Here is a 25,061-nt window from a genome sequence, read left to right as displayed (position 1 = left end):
GTTATGTGTTCCTAGGCTGACCTTGTGAGAGCTCCCCTGGAGTCTCGGGCTGTTTATATGGATATGGAAAAGGTGCTTCATGGGAATTGGTAGTACTCCTGCTAGTAGCTGAGTGTTTTGGACCTTTACTGATTGGTGGTGTGAATACATTCTCATGCACAGCGACCATTTAGTTTGTCCACCTGGACCCTATGAAGGTCTTTTGGCTTCCTCATTGAGGTGTGCTGTGCTCAGGGAAGTTTACGCTGCAGACCTGGGGATTTCAATAATTCTGTTGTGGAGGATGTTTTTGGAGAAATGTTCACAAATAGCAAATTTGTTGTTCCAGTGGGGTCTGATCCCATTTTTCCACATTGGTCTGCAGATATCCTCCTTTTGATGATCCTAGGAGGCAGGAGGAAAATGGGACGTACAGTATGGAGTTGGTAGTGTTAGTTTAATGGTTGGATTCAATGATCTTAAGGGTCTTTTCCAACCCAAATGTTTCTGTGATTCTATGATATGTTACCTTTCCCTTTTCCCATTTTCTGTGTGAAAGGAGACAATCCCCTCACCTCCACTCCACCCCTTACCAGCATTTCTTGCTCTCTCTCTTCTGTAGGTACCTATTGTCTTTTCACTCAGATATTTAAAGGGCCTTTTGTGCCCAGATCTAATCTACTTTTTCTGACTATTTAGAAACTATTTATTTTAGTCAGTCTATTCAAAGATATGACATCTTCCCCTAAATATTTCCTAACATACAACTATAGCAAATCATGGTTACAAACTACTACATAAAGATAATAACACAGTCAGATACTTCAGTAATAGGACTACAGAAGCATCTAATAAAATAGAGGAACAAAAGCTATATTTGGCCAGCATAATGACAGATGTAATGTAATGTTAATTAAATATCAGGCAATGCATATCAGAAAAAAACCTTTTTGCCTTCTAAAGCAGCATTCGGAGCCTTAAATACACATCAAAATCCTCTTCCATCTTACTTAAAATCTCTGTTCAGAACACAGAGGACATGGACAGAGAATCCAAAAGGAAATAGAGAATATAGCACGTTGATTGTATGTCATCAAAGAGGGGATTTTTAGCATACACCTTGGAATACCATGTTCTGCTTTAGCTGTAAAAATTGTGTTTATAAAACAAGAAATATAAGGAAGGAGGACATATGAAATTAAAACAGTTAGAGGTATGGGAAGACTTGATTATAAGGAGAAGTAGTAAAGGCTGAGACAAAAGAAATGGAAAAGGGACATACAGAATAAGGAATAATGCAGAGAAGGCAATAAAATTGCTCCCATTTAACATCCCTCAGGGTGAAAATGAAAGTTAACAGCCCACATAACTGCAGTGCAGACTTTCCAGTGAACTGGCTTGACAGAAATTATTTATAAACCACTATTATCTTGACTTTCTATTTATAAATTTTAGATAATGTGATTGACTTGTATCTAGGGTGATCATTTCAAAGCCAAGCAAACAGTTTTCTGAATGGCTAAATGAATACAGATTTTGACTTTTTAGAAAGTAATTTGAAAGAGCCCTGCAAAGAAATAACTTAATAGAAAAGGCAAAGAGCTAGATAATCTGATTAGGCTTTAGGTTTATTTTGGTATTCACCAGTGACCATTAAGGCCATTAAGTTCCAACAGTTTTATTTCTTTGCTCTGGTATCTCCATATAAAATATCAGTGTAAATATCAGTCTTTCTGCCAACTATATTGATTCCTTTAGATGATCCATGCTCATTGAGTTTATTGCATTTGCTTATACCTGTAGGCAACAATCTCTGGATATTTCTGCCTGTGTAATGCGGGCTGGACAGGCCCTAACTGTACGGAGAACATTGACGAGTGCATTAGCAACCCATGCCAGAATGGGGGGAGCTGCACCGATGGGGTCAACAGTTACTCCTGTGAGTGCACCAGCACCTGGACAGGACCACAGTGCCAGACTGCCCAGCAAGGTATGGCCAGGACCTCCTCCTCCACAGAAATGGGCCACCAGGCTTCAGCAAGTAGATGCTTGGTGTATATGATTAATATGTGAGTAAGAACCAAGTTATGTTTGAAAAAACAAGCTGTCTTCTTGGTGGATTACAGGTCCCAATCCAAAGTCCCTTGAAGTCAGAGTTTTCCATGAGTTTTGTTTATAGCTGCTTTGTTTAGCAATAGGAGAGTAACAATGAAGTTGATCTGCAGGCCTACTGGCCTTGACTAGACACCAGACATCCTAAAATCAGATTTCTGTTCCTGAGAAAGTGGTCTGGTAAGCTGGTTGGGAAAGAGGATCTGATATAAGGAAAGCAGATTTACAAGGGAATGTATTAGTGTTTCCTTTTGTGCATATTATTGCATTTGTTGCAATGGGAAAAATGATACATTTTATGGTGTGATAATTCTGAATCTGAATGAGTAATGGTGAGATATTTTAGATATCAAACAAAATTATATTTTTTTTACTACTCCTTGAAACAAAATACTTCATTTCAGTTTGCTGAGAATTGAATATTTCCTTAGCATCAGTTCAATGTTAAACTACAGCTGCTTGTTGTACACTGTAGCTATATGTGCATTGTATTTTGGGTGCATAAAGCACATATTTTTCTGTTACTATTTGGGATTCCCAGTTCACAGCCCCCATTCATTGAATGGCTCAGTGAGAGAAGAGACCACGGTGTATCATGAGAGGTATTATCAGGCCCAGAAATCTGACCAAAAAGAATAAATGGGACAATAAAACATCTGAAGGATAACTTCTATGATGCACCACTACTGCGAATGAAAATTTTACGTCATGTTAGCTTCAAAATGTTATTTCATTGTAGGTGAAAAATTTACAGATTCAATCTGGAGGTAGCCTTCTGGAAACAAACTAGTTTATGGACATGTTCCTGAGACAGAATCAACAACTTTTGGAAGTATCCACACATTCCAGCTGAAAATCTTTGTTCTTTTTCCAGGAACTACTTTTCTCTCAGGGAGTAATTTTTCTCATTTTTTTGTGATGTCATTCCATTTTAGAGGAAATTTTGTAGAGTCTTTTATAGGAGTATTTTTCACCCTTGTTTTAAATGTTTCGAAAGCCAAAGCTGTGCTAGAAAGTTAGGTTTTGTTTAAACCTGTATAGTGATAGCACAAGTTAATCTGTTTAATTTTCTCTCTCTTTCTGCAGCTTGTGGAGGATATCTCTCAGGCCTAAGGGGGACGTTCAGTTACCCTAACAGCCCAAACAGCCAGCGGTACAACAGTGGGGTCAGCTGCGCTTGGGTTATTCAAACTACTCCCAACAAGGTAAAATAGAGATCAGGTTAAAGAAACCCTCACTCTGCAGGACCCCTCAGCTCATCAGAGCAAACGTGTGGCACCTTCATGCCACATATTCCAATATTGTGACCCAATCCTCTCAGAATAAATAGTTTTTCAAAAAGAGTAAGTTTCAGATCCTCACAAGCCTTCAGGCTGCTTAGCCTAAGAATTTGCCTGGGTTACATTTTCAAGGTTTTTCCTATGCAGCTGAGGGTTAGAATTTATTCACCTGCCACCAGCTAGAGAAGGTGCCTATTTTAGCATGTGATCTCTGAATAGCTGCACGAGAAAAGCTCTGCTCTGATAGGCTCCACAGTTGGTTTGTGAGCTAAGCGACCACAGAGCAATTTCATGTTTCTGATATCTGAGCTCAGAAAGGTAGAATGTGGAGTTCATATTGTCAATGACTTTGTGGAATAACAGCATTTGAACTTTTTTTAAGGATCAGTTTTTAAACATCACATTCAAATGTGTATTCTGATTCTGATCTGCAGCTAACAATTCCACTTGTGTTATAAATAACAACTACAGAATATGTTACTTCACACTTTAGCATGGGACTTCTTTCTTGGGATCTAAATATTTGATCTATTTTTGACATTTCATGGAATGAATTAAGTAGTTATAAACCAGTGGATGCTAGTGATTGTGTATGCATGTGACATATACTCAGCTTTAAGCCTGAGAACCACTACTGTCTTCAGCAGAGCTATCTGAAAGCATATCAGTGAGGAATCTGAACATACATAAAGCTGCGTATGTCACTAAGTATCTAGAGTGGTCTTATGAAACACTGATTTTATATGTGCAAAAAAAGATAATTTCATTTTTTTAGCTCTCATGACAGTACTTTCAACCATAACAAGGATGAGAAATACTAATTATTTGATGAGAAAACTGCCCTCGGAAACCTGGAATAAAGTATTTTATGCTGTATTTCAAGCCTTTCACATGGCTTGAATTATATACAGAGTTACTGCATAAACACTGTCTCAGCAGATGGAAAAAAAGACATTTCTTATTTTGCTACTCCCTGTTAGATCCTGCATATTACTTTCCCATTCTTCCAACTGGAGACAAGTAATGACTGTAACTCTGACTTCCTTCAAATACATGACGGGCCTTCAGCGTCAATGCATATGCTGGGAAAATACTGTGGCTCCTCACCTCCTGCAGAGCTTTTCAGTTCCCACAACTCCCTGTACTTTTGGTTCTACTTAAACCACACCATTACGGCTGGAGGTTTTACTGTTCAGTGGGAATCTTGGGATCCTGGTAAGTTTGGTGAAATGTCATGTGATTTAGCATTGGAGCAAAATGAATGACATTTCCTTTGATTAGGAAACGTTAGGAGCAGTAGGACAGTATTTTACTAGGGAGTGAAGCTGAAATGTAGACATACATGTAATTTTAAAATATTTAAACTCCACCTCTGGGCCTCTGCATGAATAACTTTTGCTGGATTTTAAGGCTGCTTTATACCTCCTGTGAGGAAACCCCCAAAGAGCATGTGTTTCTGGACATGCCATTCTTCTGATTAGTTCTTTTTTTCCACAGAAGTATCTAGTACTTTGAAATAGGCAAGCTATCCTTTTTTGCCAATGACAATTTACAAGAGGCTAAAGAGGTTGAACCATGCTTTCCAAACATGATAGAGTGTTGGGAATTTGATTTTAAATTATCCGTGAGCTTTTTGGTATGATTTGCTGTACATTTCTGCCTGAATTCTTGGTAACACCACTTGTTTAATTCTTCCAGGAGGCCTGGTAGTGCATTTCTAGAGATAAACCCCAAATCAACTTGTGGAAAGTCAAACTCACTTCAGTGTTCTGTGTATTGTCTAGAAACAAAATGATGCATTGCGTTGTGTCTTGAAAGAACAATACAGTATAAAAAGTATAGAAAATTCAGGCGGAAATGGTTTCTTTATTTCCATAAATATTTACTGAAATGCTTTTAATGTGATATTTGGTGTGGTTTTTTTCTTTCAATTAACATTATTAGATAGATAATTACTAATTGACGAATATGGATAATGAAAAGTGAAAACAGATCTTTTTGGGAAAAAAAAAAAAGAAAAAATAAGCAAGGAGGGAGAGATGTATAGATGTGACTAAATTAGCTACTCCTTAGGTATAACACACAAGTTAACCTTACCACTCCCAACTGTTATGCTGAGAAGGATGGGGTTTTTTATTACAGCTATATAAAACAGCCTTCCCTGTATTTAACTTTTTTTTTTTTTTTTTTTTTTTTTAGTGAAAACAGTCTTGTGCATGGAGACTATTTACAAAGTACAGAAATCCAGATTGATTTTGTAAATCCAATCTAAAATACAGTGCTTTTGATCATTCTTCTAAAGATATTTCCATCCTAACTGGGAAAGAATCTTTCTTTTACTGTGCAAATCAGGAAGTATTTGAAGTTCTGCTTTTATAACTGCATTGCAGAATTAATTGTAAAATTTAAAGAAGTAACATGTTTGCTTGTTTGGCTTGCTCTTTGTATTTTAATTTATTCTGGATCCGAAAGTGGTACCTAGTTTTGACACTACAAGCGAATTCATCTTCTGACCTTCCATGTTTCTTTTCTGTTAGAATGTGGCGGTGAGCTGACAGGTACTTATGGTTCAATAAGCTCTCCAGGATACCCTGGTAACTATCCTGTAAACAGAGACTGTTTCTGGACCATCTCAACCAGTCCTGGCCTCCTCATCACATTTGCTTTTGGCACACTAAGCCTAGAACACCATGAAAATTGCAGTTACGACCATTTAGAGGTAAAGTTTAATCGTGAACTATGACAACATTTTATGGCTTAAGTTATTGCAAAACAAGATATTTCAAAACTTTTTGTACATACAGAAGGGGACTGTTTGAAAATTAAATAGTGGGTTGAAATTTCCATTTGTACTTACTTATTCCAGCCATCAGTGCACACTCAGATACAGGTAGCATAACAGAAAGAGGGTGATATTCTACTCCACTGAAGTCAGTGGAAGTCTTGCAACTAAAGAGGATGGGATTCATGCCAAATACCTGTTGGGAAGCTTTCACTTTCTTACAAAGTTCACTCTCCAAACTCCTTGTCAAATGTCAACCCACAGAGAATTAATCAGCCTAAGGAAAACTATTAGGGAAAGGGATCCAAGATGAATAGATTCATATTATAGTACAGTCCATGACTTGATGTGTGAGCTTAGGGGTTTTTCTCAAGTGCAAAGTAATGGTTACAGAATTCACAAATACCCAGTCATGGAAATGAGAAAATGGTTTGGAATAGCATGTTCTCCAAAATTGTGCAATGCAGAACATGATTTCAGGAAAACAGTTTAATGGGAGATCTGCTGATGCTTTCTTTCCCTTTCACAAACCCCTTGATGACTCTCCTAGGAGCACTATCACGGCTATCCTGGTAGGTCTGTTTCTTGGTTCCTGTGTGTTTGGAGGAAACTTTCTATGAGCTATCCCTACACCCACCATCTACAACACCTCCTGGGGCCTCCAAGATAACTTTAAGAGTGTTGGTAGTGTTCACAGATGGCACACATCTAATAATCCTAAACAATGATCTATCATTCTGTCTAGATTCGAGATGGTCTTCTTCCACAAGATCCCATCCTTGGTAAATACTGTAGCACTGGATCTCCACCCCCACTCCAAACCACTGGTCCATATGCATGGATTCACTTTCACTCTGATGACTTAGTTACTGGTAAAGGCTTCCACATCCTCTATACAACATCTCCTGGTAAGTAAAATTCAACATTAAAGGCTGGTTTGTTACATTCCCAAGATAGAGCCAACAGCATACAAATAGATGTAATTAACACTTGCTATTTAATAATACAGAAAGCCTCTTTGATTTGCAGCCATTGTACAGAGGCAGCCTAAACTGAAAATGTACCATACTTGTATCTCAACTAATATATTTTTTCTTACTATAGAAGATCCAACTTGCGGAGGAAATTACATGGATAGTGAAGGGGTTATCATGTCCCCTTTCTGGCCTAATCCATATATCAACAACCGACAATGTATCTACATTATCAGACAGCCAGAGGATGAAAAAATATACCTCAACTTCACCCACATGGAGCTGGAGAGTCACACTGGTTGTTCATCAAATTATATTGAGGTGAGTTCTCTCAAGCAGTTGATATGGAAGGTTGATTACATGTGTGTACAAAACCATGCCACTTAATTTCTGTCCCAAGGGCCACTGCAGAAATAAGTGTTAATCAAAGGACTAAGTATACCAATTTATTAGGGTCCAAAAGTCACAGGGGCTAAAAGAGTAGAACTGTACATTCAGAATGAAGCAAAGATAAGAGAACAAGAAAATCTCTCTAGCTTAACACTAATTCTTAATCAGCTGTATGTGATTAAGGTGGAGTTTGGACTTTTGGTAAATGCATGCCAAATGTAAGAAAAATGGAAATAAAGCCCCAGCCACTATGCAGAATTTTCTGGAGTCATGGTGTTACACTGAAAATCTTGTTCTGGGGCAAAAAGGAAGCACACCATATATATGTTTATATAGACATACATATGTACATATATGCATATGTAAAGCCAGGAGTTTATTGTTAGTATAATTGAAATTTTAGAAGGCTAATTCAAGAATTGTTATTAGTCTAAATCTAATTATTATAGAAAAATAACAGTACAGTTAGAATGCTTCTATATGGAAAATGTAGTAATAATACTACTACTACAATAAAAATGTTGATGCTATCTAGGATCCACTTGAGGTTATTTTTATGTTTGCTAAAGTGCTTTTACCCCTAGCTCTTTCTTCATCAGTCTGCAGTTTCATGTTACATCCAAATGTACTACTATATGGTGCCTTTTAAGTATGCTAGGTACGACTTCATTTTCTTTGTTATCCCTAAACCCAGTTCTGTCCAGCTCCAGGTGTGCATTCCTTTAACTGACCACGGGTGAGGTTTGGCACAGTGCTGTGGAGGCCGGGGGCTCCTGGAGGCCATGGGGGCTCCCTGGAGGGTCAGAGCAGGGTCTCACCGTCAGGGCCCATCCCACAGCCCTGCCCAGGGAGCAAGGGAGCCCCAGGAATTAGGCAGCTCCCTAGGGATGGGGACTGGCCAAGGTCAGGCTGGGATGTGGGCCTGTGGGTGGGCCTGGCTCAGCAGAGCCCATGGCTGGGCAGGGCAGGGCTGTGGGGAGCTGGAGACCAGCCCTGCTGCAGAGTCGCTGGGGCAGGGACTGGTGGCCCCAGGGGGCTGATGGGGGGTCCTGGGCCGTGGGCAGGGTGTGGGGGCCCCAGAGGAAGGCAGTCTGGGCCAGTGAGTCCTAGTGGTGCCCTTGGGGCCTGACAAGCTCTTTATGTCGGTGGCCTGCGCCCCTTCTCCTGTCACCACGTCCCTGTGCCCCTCCGCGCTGCACCCCAACTCGCGACGTCTCAAGGCATCTGCTGTCATACCTGGCCTGTATTTCTCCATATGGTCACAAATAACTCATCCAACATAGAATGACTTCTGGGTACTGCTGGCTGTATAAAAGTGTGCTTGTACTGCACAGAGGTAAACAGGAGTAAAACAAACGGGGCACAGTCACCCAGTCGATTAGCAAAGGTGCCACCACAGCTGAAGCAGTTAGGAGCAAGCCCTGTGGCCCCAGCGCAGACCTGGGTCCTGCGCTGCTGGCTACACAGTTAAACGGCAGTGGGATTTGGTTTTGTGCTTAATCTCTTCTTGACCAAGCGAGGAATAGGCCCCTGTGAGCTCCATGCAGTTAATCTGTTTTTAAAAGATGTTATTGTGCTGACATCATTCCCTTCCCTCCTCCTCTAATTCAGAGACTTTGGTTGGAATGAAGTGCAATTAATTTCTGAAATGAGAGGGGAAGTGTGTTTAATGAAAACAGACAGCTTTTGTTTGTTTGGCCTGGTACTCCTCTTGCCTAATTGCTGGCAGAACAGCAGCTAAATTCACAGCAGCCAGAGAAACAAAACCATTTCTGTTGAATGCAATCAGTTTGCGTTAGTTCAGCAAGGCATTTACCTTGCTGTTTGCTGATCAGTCACAAGCCATTCAGTTTCCCTGTGTTTCTGTCCTCTTCTTCCTGCCCTCTCACTCGGTGGCTCAGACCAGAGCAGAGAAAGAGGACCGACATTTTCTGACTGGGTCAGTCAGTACAACTAAGGCACTGTGCTCTTTTATCAAGGCCTGAGTTTCCACAACTGCTTTTCTAAAATACTGTCTCACTGGGTTTTATAATGAAGTTCAGCTAGGGAGATAGCTTTTGGATGCTTAAATTACTTTAAAAGTCACTCTCTGACAATTATCACTCTGAAAAGGCGCAGATTATTCCCATCCCTGGTGATATCAGGAAACCTGCAGAGTTTCCACAAGGGCCAGACACAGCTCACAGACACTTGCTCAGGGAGGGATGTTTAGTCTCTTAGTGAGGAAGGAACAGCCTGGGACCAGGAATCTGCAATAAGAAACTAGAGACAATAAAACTTCTTATTTAAGAAAGACTGTGACAAGGTGCTGCAGAGGTAAGGTGTTAGCCAAGGCAGCTCTTTCTCCTTGCCATCCTTCTAATTGGCAATAGGAGACATTACTCACAGTTTAGAGAACCTGTTATTTTTATCATTACTCACTGGGCTTTATAAACCAAAAATGTATGGAGAATCCGCTCAAGAAAAAATGTAAACTCCTGTGAACTATACATCTGGAAACTTTCACTGCTGTCCAAAGATTTTCTAAATATTCCAGGACAAATTCTGATATCAGCTACTCTGCTGTAAATCCAGAATAATTCTGTTGCCTTAAACTCAAGTCTCAGGGAAATTAAAAATATCTGTTAGTCAGAAAGGCATCTCATGAGCTGGAGTTTGCCAAAGCTGGGCAAGTAGGCCAGCCATTGCCTGCTCACCAAGGCATTGACAAAGGTCCCCTGTCTTCTGTCCCAGTCCATGGAGGAATACAGCTGGAATACAGGAAAGAAGAGATGATGAAGGGGGGAACCTGAAAGCTGGGTGTCCCTGGCTTTGCCAATGATTTCACTGGAATGATTTTTCGGGGTTGACAGCTTATAGGTGCATTTAAAAGCAGCTCCAGCTGTATGAGCTACCACCGCTTCTACAGCAGAAAAGAGCTGTTTTCTTTTTAGCAGAATCTTTGGGAGAAAAATTTCATTTTTTTCCTGGGCAAATAGCAGCAGAACTCTTTTTTGGACCTCAGCATGTTGGCTGCCTTCTTGGGCACCTCTGAGGGTGTTCATTGCTCCTTAGCTATACCAGTGATCTGCCTGGTCCCTGGGATGCACTTATTCTTTCCCATGGACTGTGGGTTCAGTGCCTAAAGTTCAGAGCTGCAAATACCTCTTTCTCTTCTTGTCCCCTTGATAATCAGGATTTATAATCAACTTCTGGGAAAACAAAAAAGATAAATTTCTCCTTGATTAGCAATTGATTGACGTCAGTAGAGTGGCAGTGCAGAAGGTAAAAGCTGAAAGTGATTCCTTGATAAAGCTTCATTGTCATTATTGTGCATTGGACCCTTCAGATAAAGTAATGGAAAGATGTCAGTATACTTCTTTACTGCTTTAGGGACTCAGAGTTGCATCTCCTGTTAGTGAGCTGTCCCGCTGCACTGATGTATGGGTGTGATGGGACATGTGCTTGTTCTGGAGAAGTGCCATTGAAAAAAGAAGCTAGAAGCTTTATGACCAGAGCAAGAAAAACACAAATACCCCTTTTTATCCCCAGCAGATTTTCGTGTTGGCAAAAATTTCATAGCTGTCACTGGTGAGCAACTTACCTGTCTCTTTCATACTAAAGGCGTCACTTTTGGAAGCATAGACCTAAATTGTACTAAAGCTGAGAAGATCTGTTTCACCCTAATGTCCTGTGACAGTAGCACGTGTGCGTCTTCTGTGCTGATCATTCAGTCCTTTGAGCTCTCATAAACCCTGTGCTTGTGCCAGTTACTGTGATGGCTCTGTCCCTCTTACAAATAAGTAGAATAGTTATTCCTTTTGTTATTTAGCAGCTCTTGTGAGATTATAATTTTATCCAGATATCAGATCCCAAGGCTTTTATGATCTGACATTTTTCTTTTTTTCTTTTCGATGACTAGGTTCGAGATGGTGACAGTGAGATGTCTTCTCTTATTAACAAATTCTGTTATAGTACACTCATGTCACCAATCACTTCTACCAGCAACAGTCTTTGGATCAAGTTCAAGTCTGATGCATCTGTGCAAAGGGCTAGCTTCAGGGCCATTTATCAAGTTGGTAAGAGGAATTGGTAATTTGCAGTGTGAACTGATCTACAATTTGGACGCTTTCAGTCATTTCCGTGCTATATTATCCATATAATGGGTTGAAGACAGACTTCAAAAGAAATAGAAGAAAAAAATAGAGTCAGTTTATTTATTTATTGCTACTATTAGAAATTCTAAGATGATGTCTGTAGTAGGTCTGTTGTAGGCACTCCTAGCATGCTTGGAAATGCAACCCTCATTGCTACTATTAATGATAAATCACTTCCTGCTAACATACCAAAAATGATACAGCTATAATTCTGCCTAAATAATTTTACTTTCATTTTTCCTATCTTTTAGTTCTTAATCATCGACAAATCTGTGTCTGTGAAACAAATGAGTCAAATCCATTAGTTTTCATGGGCACAGTTAAATTGGTCTTCTGTATATACATATTTATGCTATAATTATAGCAATATATTCTTTTAAATACATTCTTAATACTACTCAGATGATCTGTAGTAGATGCTGTTAAGAAGATAGGTTTTTAGGGGTGGTTTTCTTCTAATTTCATACTGATATTTGATAGACATCACATACATTCTGTGAAACCTTTCATTGCAAGTACTGATTCTTGGTGTCTCTTGGCAGCCTGTGGAGGGTCCTTGTCTGGAGCAGGCACTATCCATTCCCCTTACTACCCCAGGATGTCCCCTCACCCAAAGACCTGTGAGTGGATCATCTCCCAGCCAGCTAGCAAAGTGGTGATTCTTAACTTTATCGACTTTGACATTCGAAATACAACCACTTGTGACTTGGACTACATTGAGGTAAAGAATAATACACATATACTATGAATAGTAGATGGATTCTTATCTGTATGTTCATTTACATACTCACCTCCACTACAACAGAAGTGCTTGACAGGCAAGCACTTCTTACAGCAGTTATAAAAGCTTTTCCAGGCTCATAATGGGATCCCAAACCTTTTCTTGGTTCTCCAAAGATGATGTGACCATTTTAATAATCAGAGATGAATATCAGGTGTCTTTAGACAGACAGACCTGGTTTTGGAGGTTCATGTGCAACTTACTGTTTGAGGGTATAAGGTCTCAGCTTTTCTCCATCTGACATGCTTTGCATGGGACAATGCTCCTCTGACAGTCATAAGGCTGCATTTTATGTACCTGTAGTAGAAACCATGCTGAAGAAAGGGTAGGGTTTGACTTGCTGAGGGTGTCTTTTATGTGGTTCTTATGAATTCATTTATGCTTAAAACTTTAATATAATAGAAATTTGTATGGGATATCTTGAATACACTTCTTCAGGTCAGAGATGGCAACAACACAGACTCTCCTCTTTTGGAGAAATACTGCAGTACAGCTGTATCATCTATAGTGCAATCTACACGGAACAATCTCTATATCAAATTCAGAGCTTCCTCTCTTACCAACCTTGGCTTCAGAGCTGAGTACTGGCCATTAGATACAGGTAAGGATTTTTTTGTTGTTTTCTGTATAGAGTGTTGAAACTTTCCAAATTTTCATGTACTCTGAAAACAGTTGGCCATCAAGTTTTATGAGGGTGTAATGGAAGATCAATTCTGAATCAGTTACTGTGTAGTATGCATTGAGGAAAAAAAGACTATACAATTTCAGAAAGAAAAATATCTGATTTTATAATTGACTAACTTTTTTATAAATATATCATTTAACCTGATGTTTTAAATCTCTACAGGATGCGGAGAGACACTCACTGAACCAGAAGGAACCATTACAAGTCCTGGTCATCCAGAGGTCTACCCACATGGTATTAACTGTACCTGGATTATCAACATTCAACCCGGCTACCTTATCCACCTGACATTCACTTCATTTAACTTGGAATTTGATTATAGTTGCAGAAAGGATTATCTTGAAATATATGACAACACCACTGTGCAAAAATTGGGAAGGTGAATATGTCCATTAGTCTACAGAGTTGAATTACTGTAGAGTAAGCACTGTTCTGTAGACCTCCAAAACATCCAATTTTCTTCCCTAAATTCTGTGTGTAGATTAATTTCTCTGCATTACAGAAACAATAGCAGCAATTTCTCTGCTTAGCATAGTAAAGGCAGCTTGTTTTCTTTGACTATGGAATGAGAAGCACATTTAATAAATATTATACCAGGACAACCTAACTTGTGTCAAAAAGATAGCTTTTTAAGGACAGGTTTCAATAGCTGGCATTGTCCAGCTCCATTAACATTTTGATGTATGGGAAATAAGTTCAAAAGCATTGGTATATCTGTGCCCAGGAAAAGATGTGTTTTGAAACACTTGCATAAGTGAAAGAAAGATTACTTAAAAGATTGTGCATTTGGATCTCAGCAAAAACTAAACCAAAATCTGCATTTTATAGGATTTTTTTTCAATTTCTCTTGATATATGATTTTATCTTAGGGAAGAATCTTTTCTTTTTTTTCCCTTCTCCAGTTGGGGTATACACAGGGTTTTCTTGCCGCCCTAGAATTCAAGAACATCTGAACTACTTGGGAACAGTATCCAGCTGCAGCTACGGGCTGTAAAGTAGTTGGCTGACATGGCAGTATTTTGGAAAATAAGGAGAAAATTAATGTCATAATGGAGAGCGTTTTGCAACCTTAGTCTTTGGCCAGCCACTCTGACTCCTACAAAAGAACAGAATATGTTGTAGGTACAGCATAGAATAATTTCAATAAGAATTTGACAACTTGATGAACAGTTTCTTCTCTGACTTTGCCACACAAGTTAGATTTGTACACATAGTGTGCTATTTAGTCCTATGATACAGGGTATATGGCTGGGATCTGTATCAACCAAAGGACACATTTGTCTATGCATAACTGTTCAAACTGCTCAGGAAAGCTGAATCCTCTTCCAGTAATACTGATGCTTCATAAAGTACTGCCATTCAATTTGGGGAATCTTTTTGCTGCAGGTACTGCGGAAGATCAATTCCACCATCCATCACTAGTGGTGGCAACATGATGATGTTGTACTTTGTGACCGATCACAGCATTGCATCTGAGGGTTTCTCAGCTAATTACATCTCCCTGAATGCATCAAAAGGTAATATGTCAGTCTGTTCATTATGCAAATTGTATGTTTTCAGCTGTCACTGTAAATAACCACTACAAGAAACAGAAACATTATTTTCTATGTTAACAGAAGACTGCCTGGTGCCTCTTCTACCCCTTCTTATTTATCCTGCTTTATTCACAAGCTTTTTCCCTCCCTAGGAAAGCAGAAAGCAATTTCTGTAAGCAACACTGCTGTTTTCTTTGAAAAGCCAGTAAGAGCTGACATGGTAGAACTGCATAAATTATTTAGGAAAAGTATTTTCTGAATTTGCTTTGTCCTTTCTGAGCTGAGTATGTGTGATCTAGGAAGCTCAGCAATTGTGGGCAGCTTACTTGAATGGGAGACTCTCAGATGCCATAAAAATTAATTTAGTCCCTATTACGGTGCAGTGTTGATGATGGGCAGAGAAAGGTCATATAGCATGAAATTTGGTAAAGCAGGAAAATAACCTGAAAGAACAAGCTGGGTCTTTTTTGTTATGACAGAGTGCACCATTTCTGGCTCCACAAGAGTTCAAGGCTCCTGTTATGCCTTAAACCTGTCCTTTAAGTATCTCCTTTTAAGGGGCCATGACATACATCAATGGGGTAAAGACTACTGAAGAGAAGAATGACGGTTCCTTCCTTAGTTCTCTAATGCAGAGAAAAACTGAGAAATTACTCTGAATTCTAATCAAGCACATCTGTGCATTCAAACTATGCTGAACCCACCATACCTGATCCAGTGTTTGCCCCTCTCTCTAGCACTGAGAGCATTTTAGCAGTGACTGAACTGCACTTGAAAAAGGAACCTCTTGATGAAAGACTGTAACTACCAGTTTCATAGACCCAATAGACATGGGTTTGCTATTGCTCCCCTCTCTGCTAAAGACAGATCTGTAGTAGAAGAGGATTTATGTGGGTAGAGGGGTAGGTTCTGCCTACAAAACCTGTTTTTAAACCACAAAAGGGGCAGAGTGGGACAATGAAGAAAAGCAAAAGTGAGAATACATTTGTAGCTGGGTTATTTATCTATCCATCATTAACCAGTTTCTAGGTCATTTGTGTGTGTGTGTGCAGGCTACAAGGGATTTATTAGATGAATACCAGAAATTCATAATACTCATCTATGCAGCCATAAACTACCAATGGCTGCTCATTGTTTGGTCTTAGTTTCTTTAATAATTTCATTCTTCCTGCTTATTGAGTTTCTCCAACCTGTTTAAAACCAGCAAAATTTCCAATTTCTACCATGTGAAAAATAACTGCTCTCTTGGTGACAGCTTGGAAAATTTGGTTATTATTTAATCTCTCAAGCATGTGTGTAGGCGAGACCAGTACATATTTTGCCACTGTGTTTTTATTCACTACCAGATAACTTACAAATCCAAATAATCCATTTTCTCAACTGCCTTCATTCATACTTGAGTTATCTGGCATGGAAACCAAGAAGGCAGTAAAAACAATTAAGATTTAATGAGAACTATTCCAAGGAGGAAATTTCTGTTTGTTAGAAAATAATAGGCCAAACCCCAATTTCTACTTTTAAAAACCTTTCCAAGAAAGATTCCATAGTTTGAAACCTGAGTTCTTATCAGTAAGAAACTGTGAAATTTTCAATCAGCCTTATAAAGAAAGTCTTTCATGAGCCTGGTTTTGCAGCTGCAAACTGTAACTTCTCTAAGTATGATTGTTATTTGTTAATGTGACATTTTTTCTTTTACTTTACCTCAGATTAATATTTGTGGGTAGATTTGATTCCTTCCTAACTGTTCTTATAGCAGCTCTTCTCACAGTTCAAGATCAAAATATTCTTTACCCATCTTTAATCTATATTTCTGCCTCTGAGTAACCCTATCTGTTTCTCTGGCTTTGACAGTTATCTCAGTGCCATCCAACTTCACTGCTTTTCCTCCTCTCTTCCATATTCCCCTCCCTTACCACCACCATGATGAATGGATTTTCTTATCTTTCATCCAAAGCACTGCTCTATGCATCATGTGAGGTTCAAACTGCATCAACACTGTCCCATGAATGATTTCAAACTATGTCATAAAAATGCAAGTCTGTTTTCTCTTCAATGCTATTAATAACTAGAAACTGTAAAAAATGTTTATATGAAATTAGAACTATGTAAAATCTTCATCCAAACTCTAAACAACAGGTATGATTTGTTTTTGCCATAATGAATGCAGATATCTTTACTGCTCTTCAGCTAAACTGGGCTAACTCTCAATTTATTCTCACTCAGACGAGAATTATGATCTCTAGAATAAATGCTTTTTCATTTCAACCACTATAGTTTGTATAAGTGTGGCAAAGTAGCAGATTACTGAAACTGAGAGTAATAAACTTATTCAGAATTTGAAACTACGATTGGTTTTCTTTACAGAGATTTGTTTCTTTTGGTCCCAGTACAAGCATAGCAGTACTATAAGGTGGTCATAAATACTGGACTGCTAACATTCATTTTTTAAGAATAAAGTGTTTTGAAGTTTCTGTGGCCTAAGAGAAGGCAAACACATGTGTGTATGTGGACTTTGCTGTGAGGAGCAACTCCCCGCTTCCCTGAAATCATATCAAGTTTAGTTTTCCCACTGTGAGATGTTTAGGTCTGATATTCATCTTATGTATATCCAGTTACGCTAAGGTAGCAAATTGCTGAACATAATCATATCTGAGAGATTTATCAAAGCTATGGATTTTTTTTTTCTTTACATCTGCTGCCTATTTTCATTGTTCTGCTAAGGAAAATATGGTTCTAATAATGTTTCCTGTGCAGTAAAACTCCTTCATATTTTTAAGCTATGTTTTCTTAGCCAGCTAGAGTGTAACCAATATCAGAACTGGCCAAACCTGTTCTGGTTCATATTAGAGATTTCAATTAGATTTTGCCTGGAGTTATTTTACAGAGAATGAGCTATTGAAAAGATGGACAAGATTATCCTCCAAAAAAGAATAAATAGGAGTAAGAAAAAAAAAGGATAAGTAGGAGTGAAAAAAATATTTTTCTGTAAAACAAAACTAGTTTTCCTCTCCATGCATCTTAGCAAACAATGTTTTTGCTAGCATGGCTTATCTGTGATATATTAATTAGTTGAAAAGTAACCTGAAAATAATGGCAAAGCTATATTTCCTGTTCAAAAAAATTTGAATGCCACAAGATACAGCCATGCCCATGGTCCATAAAGTGCAAACAACTGTTTTAGCAGTCTGCCAGCTAGTAGCTGCAAATAGCTCATATGGCAGCAATACAAATGGAAATCCTTCAGTCAAACATATCCACATGACACTCAGTTGTTTAAAATGTATATTGCCCACTTAAACTATCTGTACCTTGGATGCTTAGTTCTTGGCTGTCTTTCTGTCTTTTAAAGGGGAAAGTCACATGGAAAGCAAAGAAATATTTGGGTTTATTTCCTAGAGTCCAGGTCTCAAATACCAGATAGACGAATGTTACAGCAGCCATATAAGTGTTATGACAGATTTTAGGGTTTTCTTTTGCCCATCTTGGCTGACCACACCACAGAGAACCCATGTAAAATTATTGAAAAATCTTTGAAAGAGCTCACTTTCCTGGAAGTGTTGCTCAGGGTCTTGAAAGATCCAGGCCAAAATTTTTCAACAGGAATAGCACTAGAGTCAGTGTATGTATTTTATTGTCCTCAAATTCTTCACAAGTAAGTGGAAATGTATTTGTTTTACTTTGAATTCAGTTTTTGGGGGGAGGGGGATTTTTTCTTTTTCTTTTGTTTGTCACTTGTTTGTTTCATTAAAGGGGCTTCATTTCATCCTTTCTGCTGAGAAAAGTCAGCATTTACAAGGTTTTTAGCTCCTCATAGAGTTTTTATACCTGGTCTTTCTCTGGCTTTGGTGAAAGATAAGATTTTGTCTCCTTATAATCCTGAATTGTGAATGATATTATTTATCAAGAGGAGTAACTTGGTTTTAAATAGCTTCATTATGTGGTATATGTTAGCTGACAATGACTGACTGGAGAAGTCAGTTTGAGAAGGATGAGGAAAGAAAGGAAAACATTTGTAAACCCATGGACTTAAAAGTGCACCTGAATGTGATGTATAGATTTGTTTGTCGTCTTTATTGATAGCTGAGTACAAGCTGAGATCTCAGTTTCCATCTTGCTGACTGAACCCAGTAATTAGTAGGAGGATGTTGCCTGGCTTTTCTCATCAGCTGAACAAGCAAAGACAAGAATGGAAAGTAGTGTCTGACAAATATGTGTGTGCAGAGATAAAGGGCACAGTTGAACAAGGCTGAGCTAAGAGAAACAAAAGCTGAAGTCCTACATGCATCTTGGGCATCAGCTTATCCTGAGTCCCAGGAAAAAGGCTCAATCAGCTGGCAACTGACAACTTGTTAGGCCAATTAACTTGGTTATGTTTGATCAGGGTATTAGTCTGCCTGTGTACACCTATATATGTGTCTACAACTCCATAGTATGTGTGTTTATGTGTAAATCAGCAGAAGAGAGTCAGAGATTCTTTTTAAACAGCTGTACCCAGTGTTTCTAGGGAGTTTGGGTCTGAAATGCTACAAAGGACCTTTTTGTGCCTTCTTGGTAAAAATTAAGCCTGTTAGCATCTACCAGCAGGAGTAACAGAAGGCCCTGAAGTCCAGATGTGCTTTTCCATTGCCTGTGGAGAGACATATACTTCATGTGAGAGTTTCTTCCTTTTTTCCCTAAACATGCATAGTATTACATAAAGATCTAATTGTTAGGCATCCCAATTTTCCTTTGGCAGGGTGAGATTGAAAGAAAACTCCCATTTTACATATGACACTATAGTTTTATTTTTGATTAATTGGAATTGTGGCAACCAATGAATATCTCTTTATGGGAAAAAACATGGATATAATTTTCTGCAGTATACATGATTTCATGAGTGAGTGGTACAAAAGCTGGCATTTTTCTCCTCTGTTGGCTATTACAGTGGATTACTGCCATTTATGGCATTTTTTTCAGCAGAGCAAACACATTCAGTACCAAAATCAGAAAGCAGATTGAATATCTTTCAAAACCTCACATGCTGGCAAAGCAAGATGTGCAATTGTCCTCAACAATTTCCTCCTTCTTCTGTTTTTCATGAGCTGCAATAAGTGTCTTCAAACTAAACTGAATTCCTATTTTTTCCAGGCATATAATAATCACATTATGGCATTGGGCTGCATTCTGAACTTTGGCAAAGGAGTCAAAGTATTTCTTTCTTGCTAACTTTGCTAAAAGTGTTCACTGAAGGAACTATTACTGCCCAAGCACACCACCAAATGCTGTGTTAGCAAAGTGAGGGCAAAAGGGTAGTGCCAGCTCTCCTGTTAAAAGTAGAACACAACACATGAATCCACTTACCAGAAGAGAGTTGGCTGTCAAAAAACATGGGTTCATTTATGCTTTTCCTAAACTTCATAGCAGTGTATGCTTAGTCTACACTTGGATTTATTTCACTGTAGCCAGAAGTCTGACATTTCTAAGGCAGTCACTGTTCCACCTTCTGTATTTATTCCCCCTTAGATCATAAAGAAGATTGTTATGTGAATTGTAGAGCAGTATGCAGCACTTGGGATATAAGTTTCTGTATGGATTGCTCCCAAGAGAACAAACTTTGGTGAGGGAGGGAACCTGGACAATTTTGTGGAAATTGTTCTTAAAAGGGCTGATAAAAACATTTTGGCTTCTGTGTTGCTAATTTTACCCTAAGGGCCCTTATCTAGTACATCAATTTTAATATTCTCCAGGCTGAAAGCTAGTGTTCATGGTCTCAGCCTCTGAGTGAATAAGGAATAGCAGTATTGCAACAGCTCTAACCATTAAATGTGCATGAGTCAAACACCTAACCTCCCAAAATCAGGAGGAAATAATTAGTTAAAAATATGTAACCTAATAAATATACACACATTTTAATTTTTATATATTTTTTTTTTTTATGTAATGAGCTGTTAGGAAAAAAAACTTGCATCACATTTCTAAGTCAGATTTCTAACCCTGCAGGCAGGGTTCTCAAGAAATCATGACTTAAGGACCTAGGGTTTGATGATAAGCCCTACATATCATGAAACACCATGGGAGCTGGCAGCACAGCAAGGGCATTATAAGGACTTATAAAGCAGCACAAAGTTTTTAAGGTGACCAAGACTAACGTGATTGTTATATGCATACATTAGAGCATATCTGGGATGGAACACACAAATGACTAAAATTCTAGATAAAGACTTTAGTAGATCATGATTTTAGGTAAACGAGTGCATGAAACCTTTTTTGACTTCTCAATAGCAAAGCACAGCCCAATGGCAGAAAATTATTGGCCTGTTTCTGTGTCATCTTTCTTTGTTCTTGTTGTTATGAGTTAGGAACATGAGTCTGGTAGCTAGCTTTGGGGGTATTTATTCCACAGAAAACATTTTCAACAGAGGCTTTCCAGGTGACCAATAATGCAAAACACCATTAAAAAAGACACCATTAAAAGCAAAAGCATTTTAGTAGTTAGAATGGATAGAAAACAGAGATGGAAATGACCAACCTTAGACATGGAGGGCCTGAACTGTAATTTCATCCCTTTCCCCTAAATTATTATCCATATTGAAGTATTAAGCACAAGTATTACTACACTGCAGCTATGTTGTGCTAGAAAACATGTTTCAGAGATCTGTGGCAACCAGCTTAAGTGAGTATGTAGTTAATCATAATATTTTGCTTGCTCTATCAGTTGTACTTCATAATTAGTCTAACTCTGCCTATTTGATAGAAAGTACTTAAGAAATCTACTTTCATTTTTATAGTTGCAACCTGTAGGACCTGAAACGGGAATGGAGGACCAGAATGAGTCTCCAGGGTCATGAAATCCAGCCCACAATTTTATGCCTCTCCCCCGCCCCTCCCTTTATTTTTTTTTTTGCCGAGAGATACATAAGGTGATCCCCTTCTTAATTAAATTCATCAAACTCTATCTTAAAAAACAGTGGACTTTTTTCCCCTTTCTGCATCTGCTATGTTTGTTGGATGATTGCTCTATAAACTCACTTCCTGATAGAAACCTTCTAATTTCTGTGTGTCTGTATTCATGGACAGTTTTTAACTTCAGAGCTTGTACTACCATTGAGAATGTGTTCTATTTTTCTTTTCTTCATCCTTCTTGATGTTTATCTCTTTCTTTTTCTCCTGCATTTGCTAAACTAAACAAGTTAAGCTCTTCTGGTGTCTCTTGCCTACTAAATTACTAATTTCCTGCTATCTTCACAACCTCTGCCTTACTTGTTCTCATTTGATTTCCAGAACATCAGTGACCATGGTTATCCTCATTTTTCGAGGTGACATGTCACCATTACCTTGTGCAGTGGCATCAGGATTCTCTGTTTCGACTGAAAACATCTGACATGGATCACATTTCTTACTGACTTTTTGCAGCCAGATCACAAAGCTTACTCAGACTGTGATCAACTAATACACAACAATTGTTGTCTCTAAAATAAGTCTCCTGTACCATTGTATAGCCGATATTTTTATCCCTAGTCCTTCTGTCTGTCCTTTCAAAAGAGATTCTTTTTAATTATTGCTCAGGTTCTGACTCAGCATTAGTCCACACTATTTTCTTCTTTCCAGCTCACAAATACCAAGATGCTTCTACAGTGTTCACAAAAGAATTGATGTAGATGATTTTAGTGTAAGACCTTGAGTAGAACTGCTTTGTCCTCACAATCTAACAGTTATATTATTTTCCAACTGATTGTCACTTATGGCCCAGAAAATGGGAAAAAAATTTAGATATAAGGTCCCCATCTCCCAGGTTTGATCATGGGGAATGCCTGAAAACAGTATAGCACCTCCTTGTAGCTAGCGACTGCATTCAGTTTCCACTACCACTGCTTTTCAGAAATTCAGGAAGACTACCTTTTGTGTTGATCATGATAAACTTTTCAGTTTCCTTTCTCTGCTTACCTGGGGTTTAGGTCAAAGCCAACTTAGGCAGCTGGAACTACTCTTACGTTGCCTATTTATTACAGACACAGTGTTCTGGTAAAAGCTGAACAAATCAACTCAAACATAGAAAATCCCAGCTGGATTCTGGTTTTACTTTACAGTGATGACATTCAGCAGTAAGATATGTCCAGAAGGAGTTATAATGCGCAGGAGAACAGGATGTTTGCTCTTTTATCTGTTGAAAATAGAAAATTCCTGTTGATTTAGCATACATATTAAATTAATTTATACTTGTTTCTTTTCTTTTTAAAGTGTGCTCACACAACTACAGTACTGAAACTGGTGTGCTAACATCTCCAAACTATCCCAATAACTACCCTGTCCGGATGGAGTGCATATACACCATCACAATGGGAATAAACAGGCGGATTGTGCTGCACTTCACCAACTTCACCTTGCACGGAAATAAAGTCTGTACAGACGATTATGTAGAAATAAGGCAAGCCTAATTATTTCTCTTGTCCTTATTACTGATAACCATGGAAGCTGTCCAAATACACTTAGGCATGTTCAGAAACTATAGTTTTAACTATACACCTGTTCTGTCAATGTGGGAAAAGAATTTACCAGAGAACTTTAAAGGCTACTTTTTCCTCCTCCAATCCTGCTCCATTGTCAGCTTTCCCACTTGGTAAATTCCAGCTCTCAGAGCAAGTGGAGTTTGTGGACTGCGTTGCCATGCACTGCATCTGGTTGTTTTCCTTAGTGCAGAAGCAAAGAGTTTTACTGCCCGTTTTGTGACATATTCTCCATGAGATTTGAAAAGTCATGGCAGTCAGGTGAAGTCCCTGGTGACTGGAAAAAGGGAAACATTGCACCCATTTTTAAAAAAGGGTAGAAAGGAGCACCCTGGCAACTACCAACCTGTCAGCCTCACCTCTGTGCCTGGGAAGATCATGGAACAGATCCTCCTAGAAGCTATGTGAAGGCACATGGAGGACAGGGACATAATTCAAGACAGCCAGCATGGCTGCACCAAGGGCAAGTCCTGCCTGACCAACCTAGTGGCCTTCTATGGTGGAGTGACTACATCAGTGGACAAGGGAAGAGCTACAGGTGTCATCTATTTGGATTTCTGTAATGCCTTTGACATGATCCCCTACAACATCCTTCTCTCTGAATGGGAGAGATATGGATTTGATGGGTGGACTGTTTGGTGGGTGAGGAATTGGTTGGATGGTCACATCCAGAGGGTGGTGGTCAATGGCTCAATATCCAGGCAGAGATGATGGTGACCAGTGGTGTCCCTCAGGGGTCCATATTGGGACCAGTACTGTTTAATATCTTCATTGATGACATAGTGAGCGGGATCGAGTGCACCCTCATCAAGTTGGCAGATGATGCCCAGCTGAGTGGTGCATTTGACATGACATCCCTGGAAACATTCAAGGTCAGGTTGGATGGGGCTCTGAGCAACCTGATCTAGTTGACGATGTCCCCGCTCATTGCAGGTAGGGTTGCACTAGATGACCTTTAAAGGTCCCCTCCAACCCAAACTATTCTATGATTCTATATTCTGTTTTATGTTCATCATCTTTAAACAGCAGCTATTCTATGATGCAGCACTAGGAACACTTACATAATCTGCTATATTTGTCCATACTGGCATCACCATTAAAGTTAGGATATTAGCATGGTGATTTCTAGTAAATTTTTACAGGACAGAGACAAGTAGAAGAAAGTAATATCTGCAGGAAGGTTAGCTGCATACTTACAATACAGCTGCACCAAGTACACACCCTTTCTGCTGTGTTGCTGTTATTGGATTTGCACTGTGCGGTGTCAGTGCACCCATTTTTGTCCTCATGAGCCAGCTCTCTTGATGAACCATGTCTGCAGAACACCAGTGTGTTTTTTTACTCTGAGCATGCCATGTGTTTCCATGACCTCAGTGAGCACTGTGATAAAACTCATTCTGAACATTATACCTGATTTTCTGTATGGGTTATTCCTTGGTTAGTAGTGTCTTATTATTTCAAATGAAACAAAAAGCTGTTTGCTGAATTAGCTGGTTGTTTTCAGCTGTAGATACAAACTGGAGAAAGTTATGAAAAACTGAAAGGTTTTTTTCAATATTTTCTACGCGAAGTGAGATTAAATTCAACCTAGCTTTAATAGTTAGCACCTTAATTTAGGGTAGACCTGAATTATAACTGTGGGTTTTTTTCACTTTTTCATCTCGAGAACTGAAAACATTCATTTATTGCATAAATCTAACTCTGTTGTCTCTGTGAAGAGCTCAGCAGCATTTAACAGGTTTTAAGGTATGGCCAGAACATTGCTAAGTGCAACTCAGCACATTTCTGCTCCCATAACTGGATTTCCAGAATGTGTCATCAAACCTGATACTATTACATGGGGTAGCTAGATAAGTCTTAGGTGAGGTGCCACTCTGGTTTCTTGTCCTGAGGTGTCCTCTGATAAACTGCATTCAGTCAACTA

The 25,061-nt window shown here is 38.9% G+C and overlaps 1 protein-coding gene across 1 annotated transcript in view; it reads left to right on the top strand.

Moving 5' to 3' along the window:
• Nucleotides 1–25,061, top strand: part of CUBN (cubilin) — a 149,024-nt gene that overhangs the window by 12,496 nt on the left and 111,467 nt on the right. Inside the window, exons 12-23 of the mRNA XM_049798757.1 lie at nt 1,783–1,969; nt 3,178–3,296; nt 4,352–4,586; nt 5,909–6,090; nt 6,899–7,061; nt 7,258–7,448; nt 11,419–11,575; nt 12,196–12,374; nt 12,873–13,035; nt 13,282–13,498; nt 14,506–14,636; nt 22,872–23,058. Coding sequence (XP_049654714.1) covers nt 1,783–1,969; nt 3,178–3,296; nt 4,352–4,586; nt 5,909–6,090; nt 6,899–7,061; nt 7,258–7,448; nt 11,419–11,575; nt 12,196–12,374; nt 12,873–13,035; nt 13,282–13,498; nt 14,506–14,636; nt 22,872–23,058 — 2,111 coding nt within the window. The remainder of the gene's footprint in view (nt 1–1,782; nt 1,970–3,177; nt 3,297–4,351; nt 4,587–5,908; nt 6,091–6,898; nt 7,062–7,257; nt 7,449–11,418; nt 11,576–12,195; nt 12,375–12,872; nt 13,036–13,281; nt 13,499–14,505; nt 14,637–22,871; nt 23,059–25,061) is intronic.

This window comes from Accipiter gentilis, chromosome 4, assembly GCF_929443795.1.
Source record: "Accipiter gentilis chromosome 4, bAccGen1.1, whole genome shotgun sequence".
Classification (NCBI taxonomy): domain Eukaryota; kingdom Metazoa; phylum Chordata; class Aves; order Accipitriformes; family Accipitridae; genus Astur; species Astur gentilis.
The sequence above is the reverse complement of the archived record's forward strand: the minus strand, read 5'-3'. Positions and strand labels throughout refer to the sequence as shown.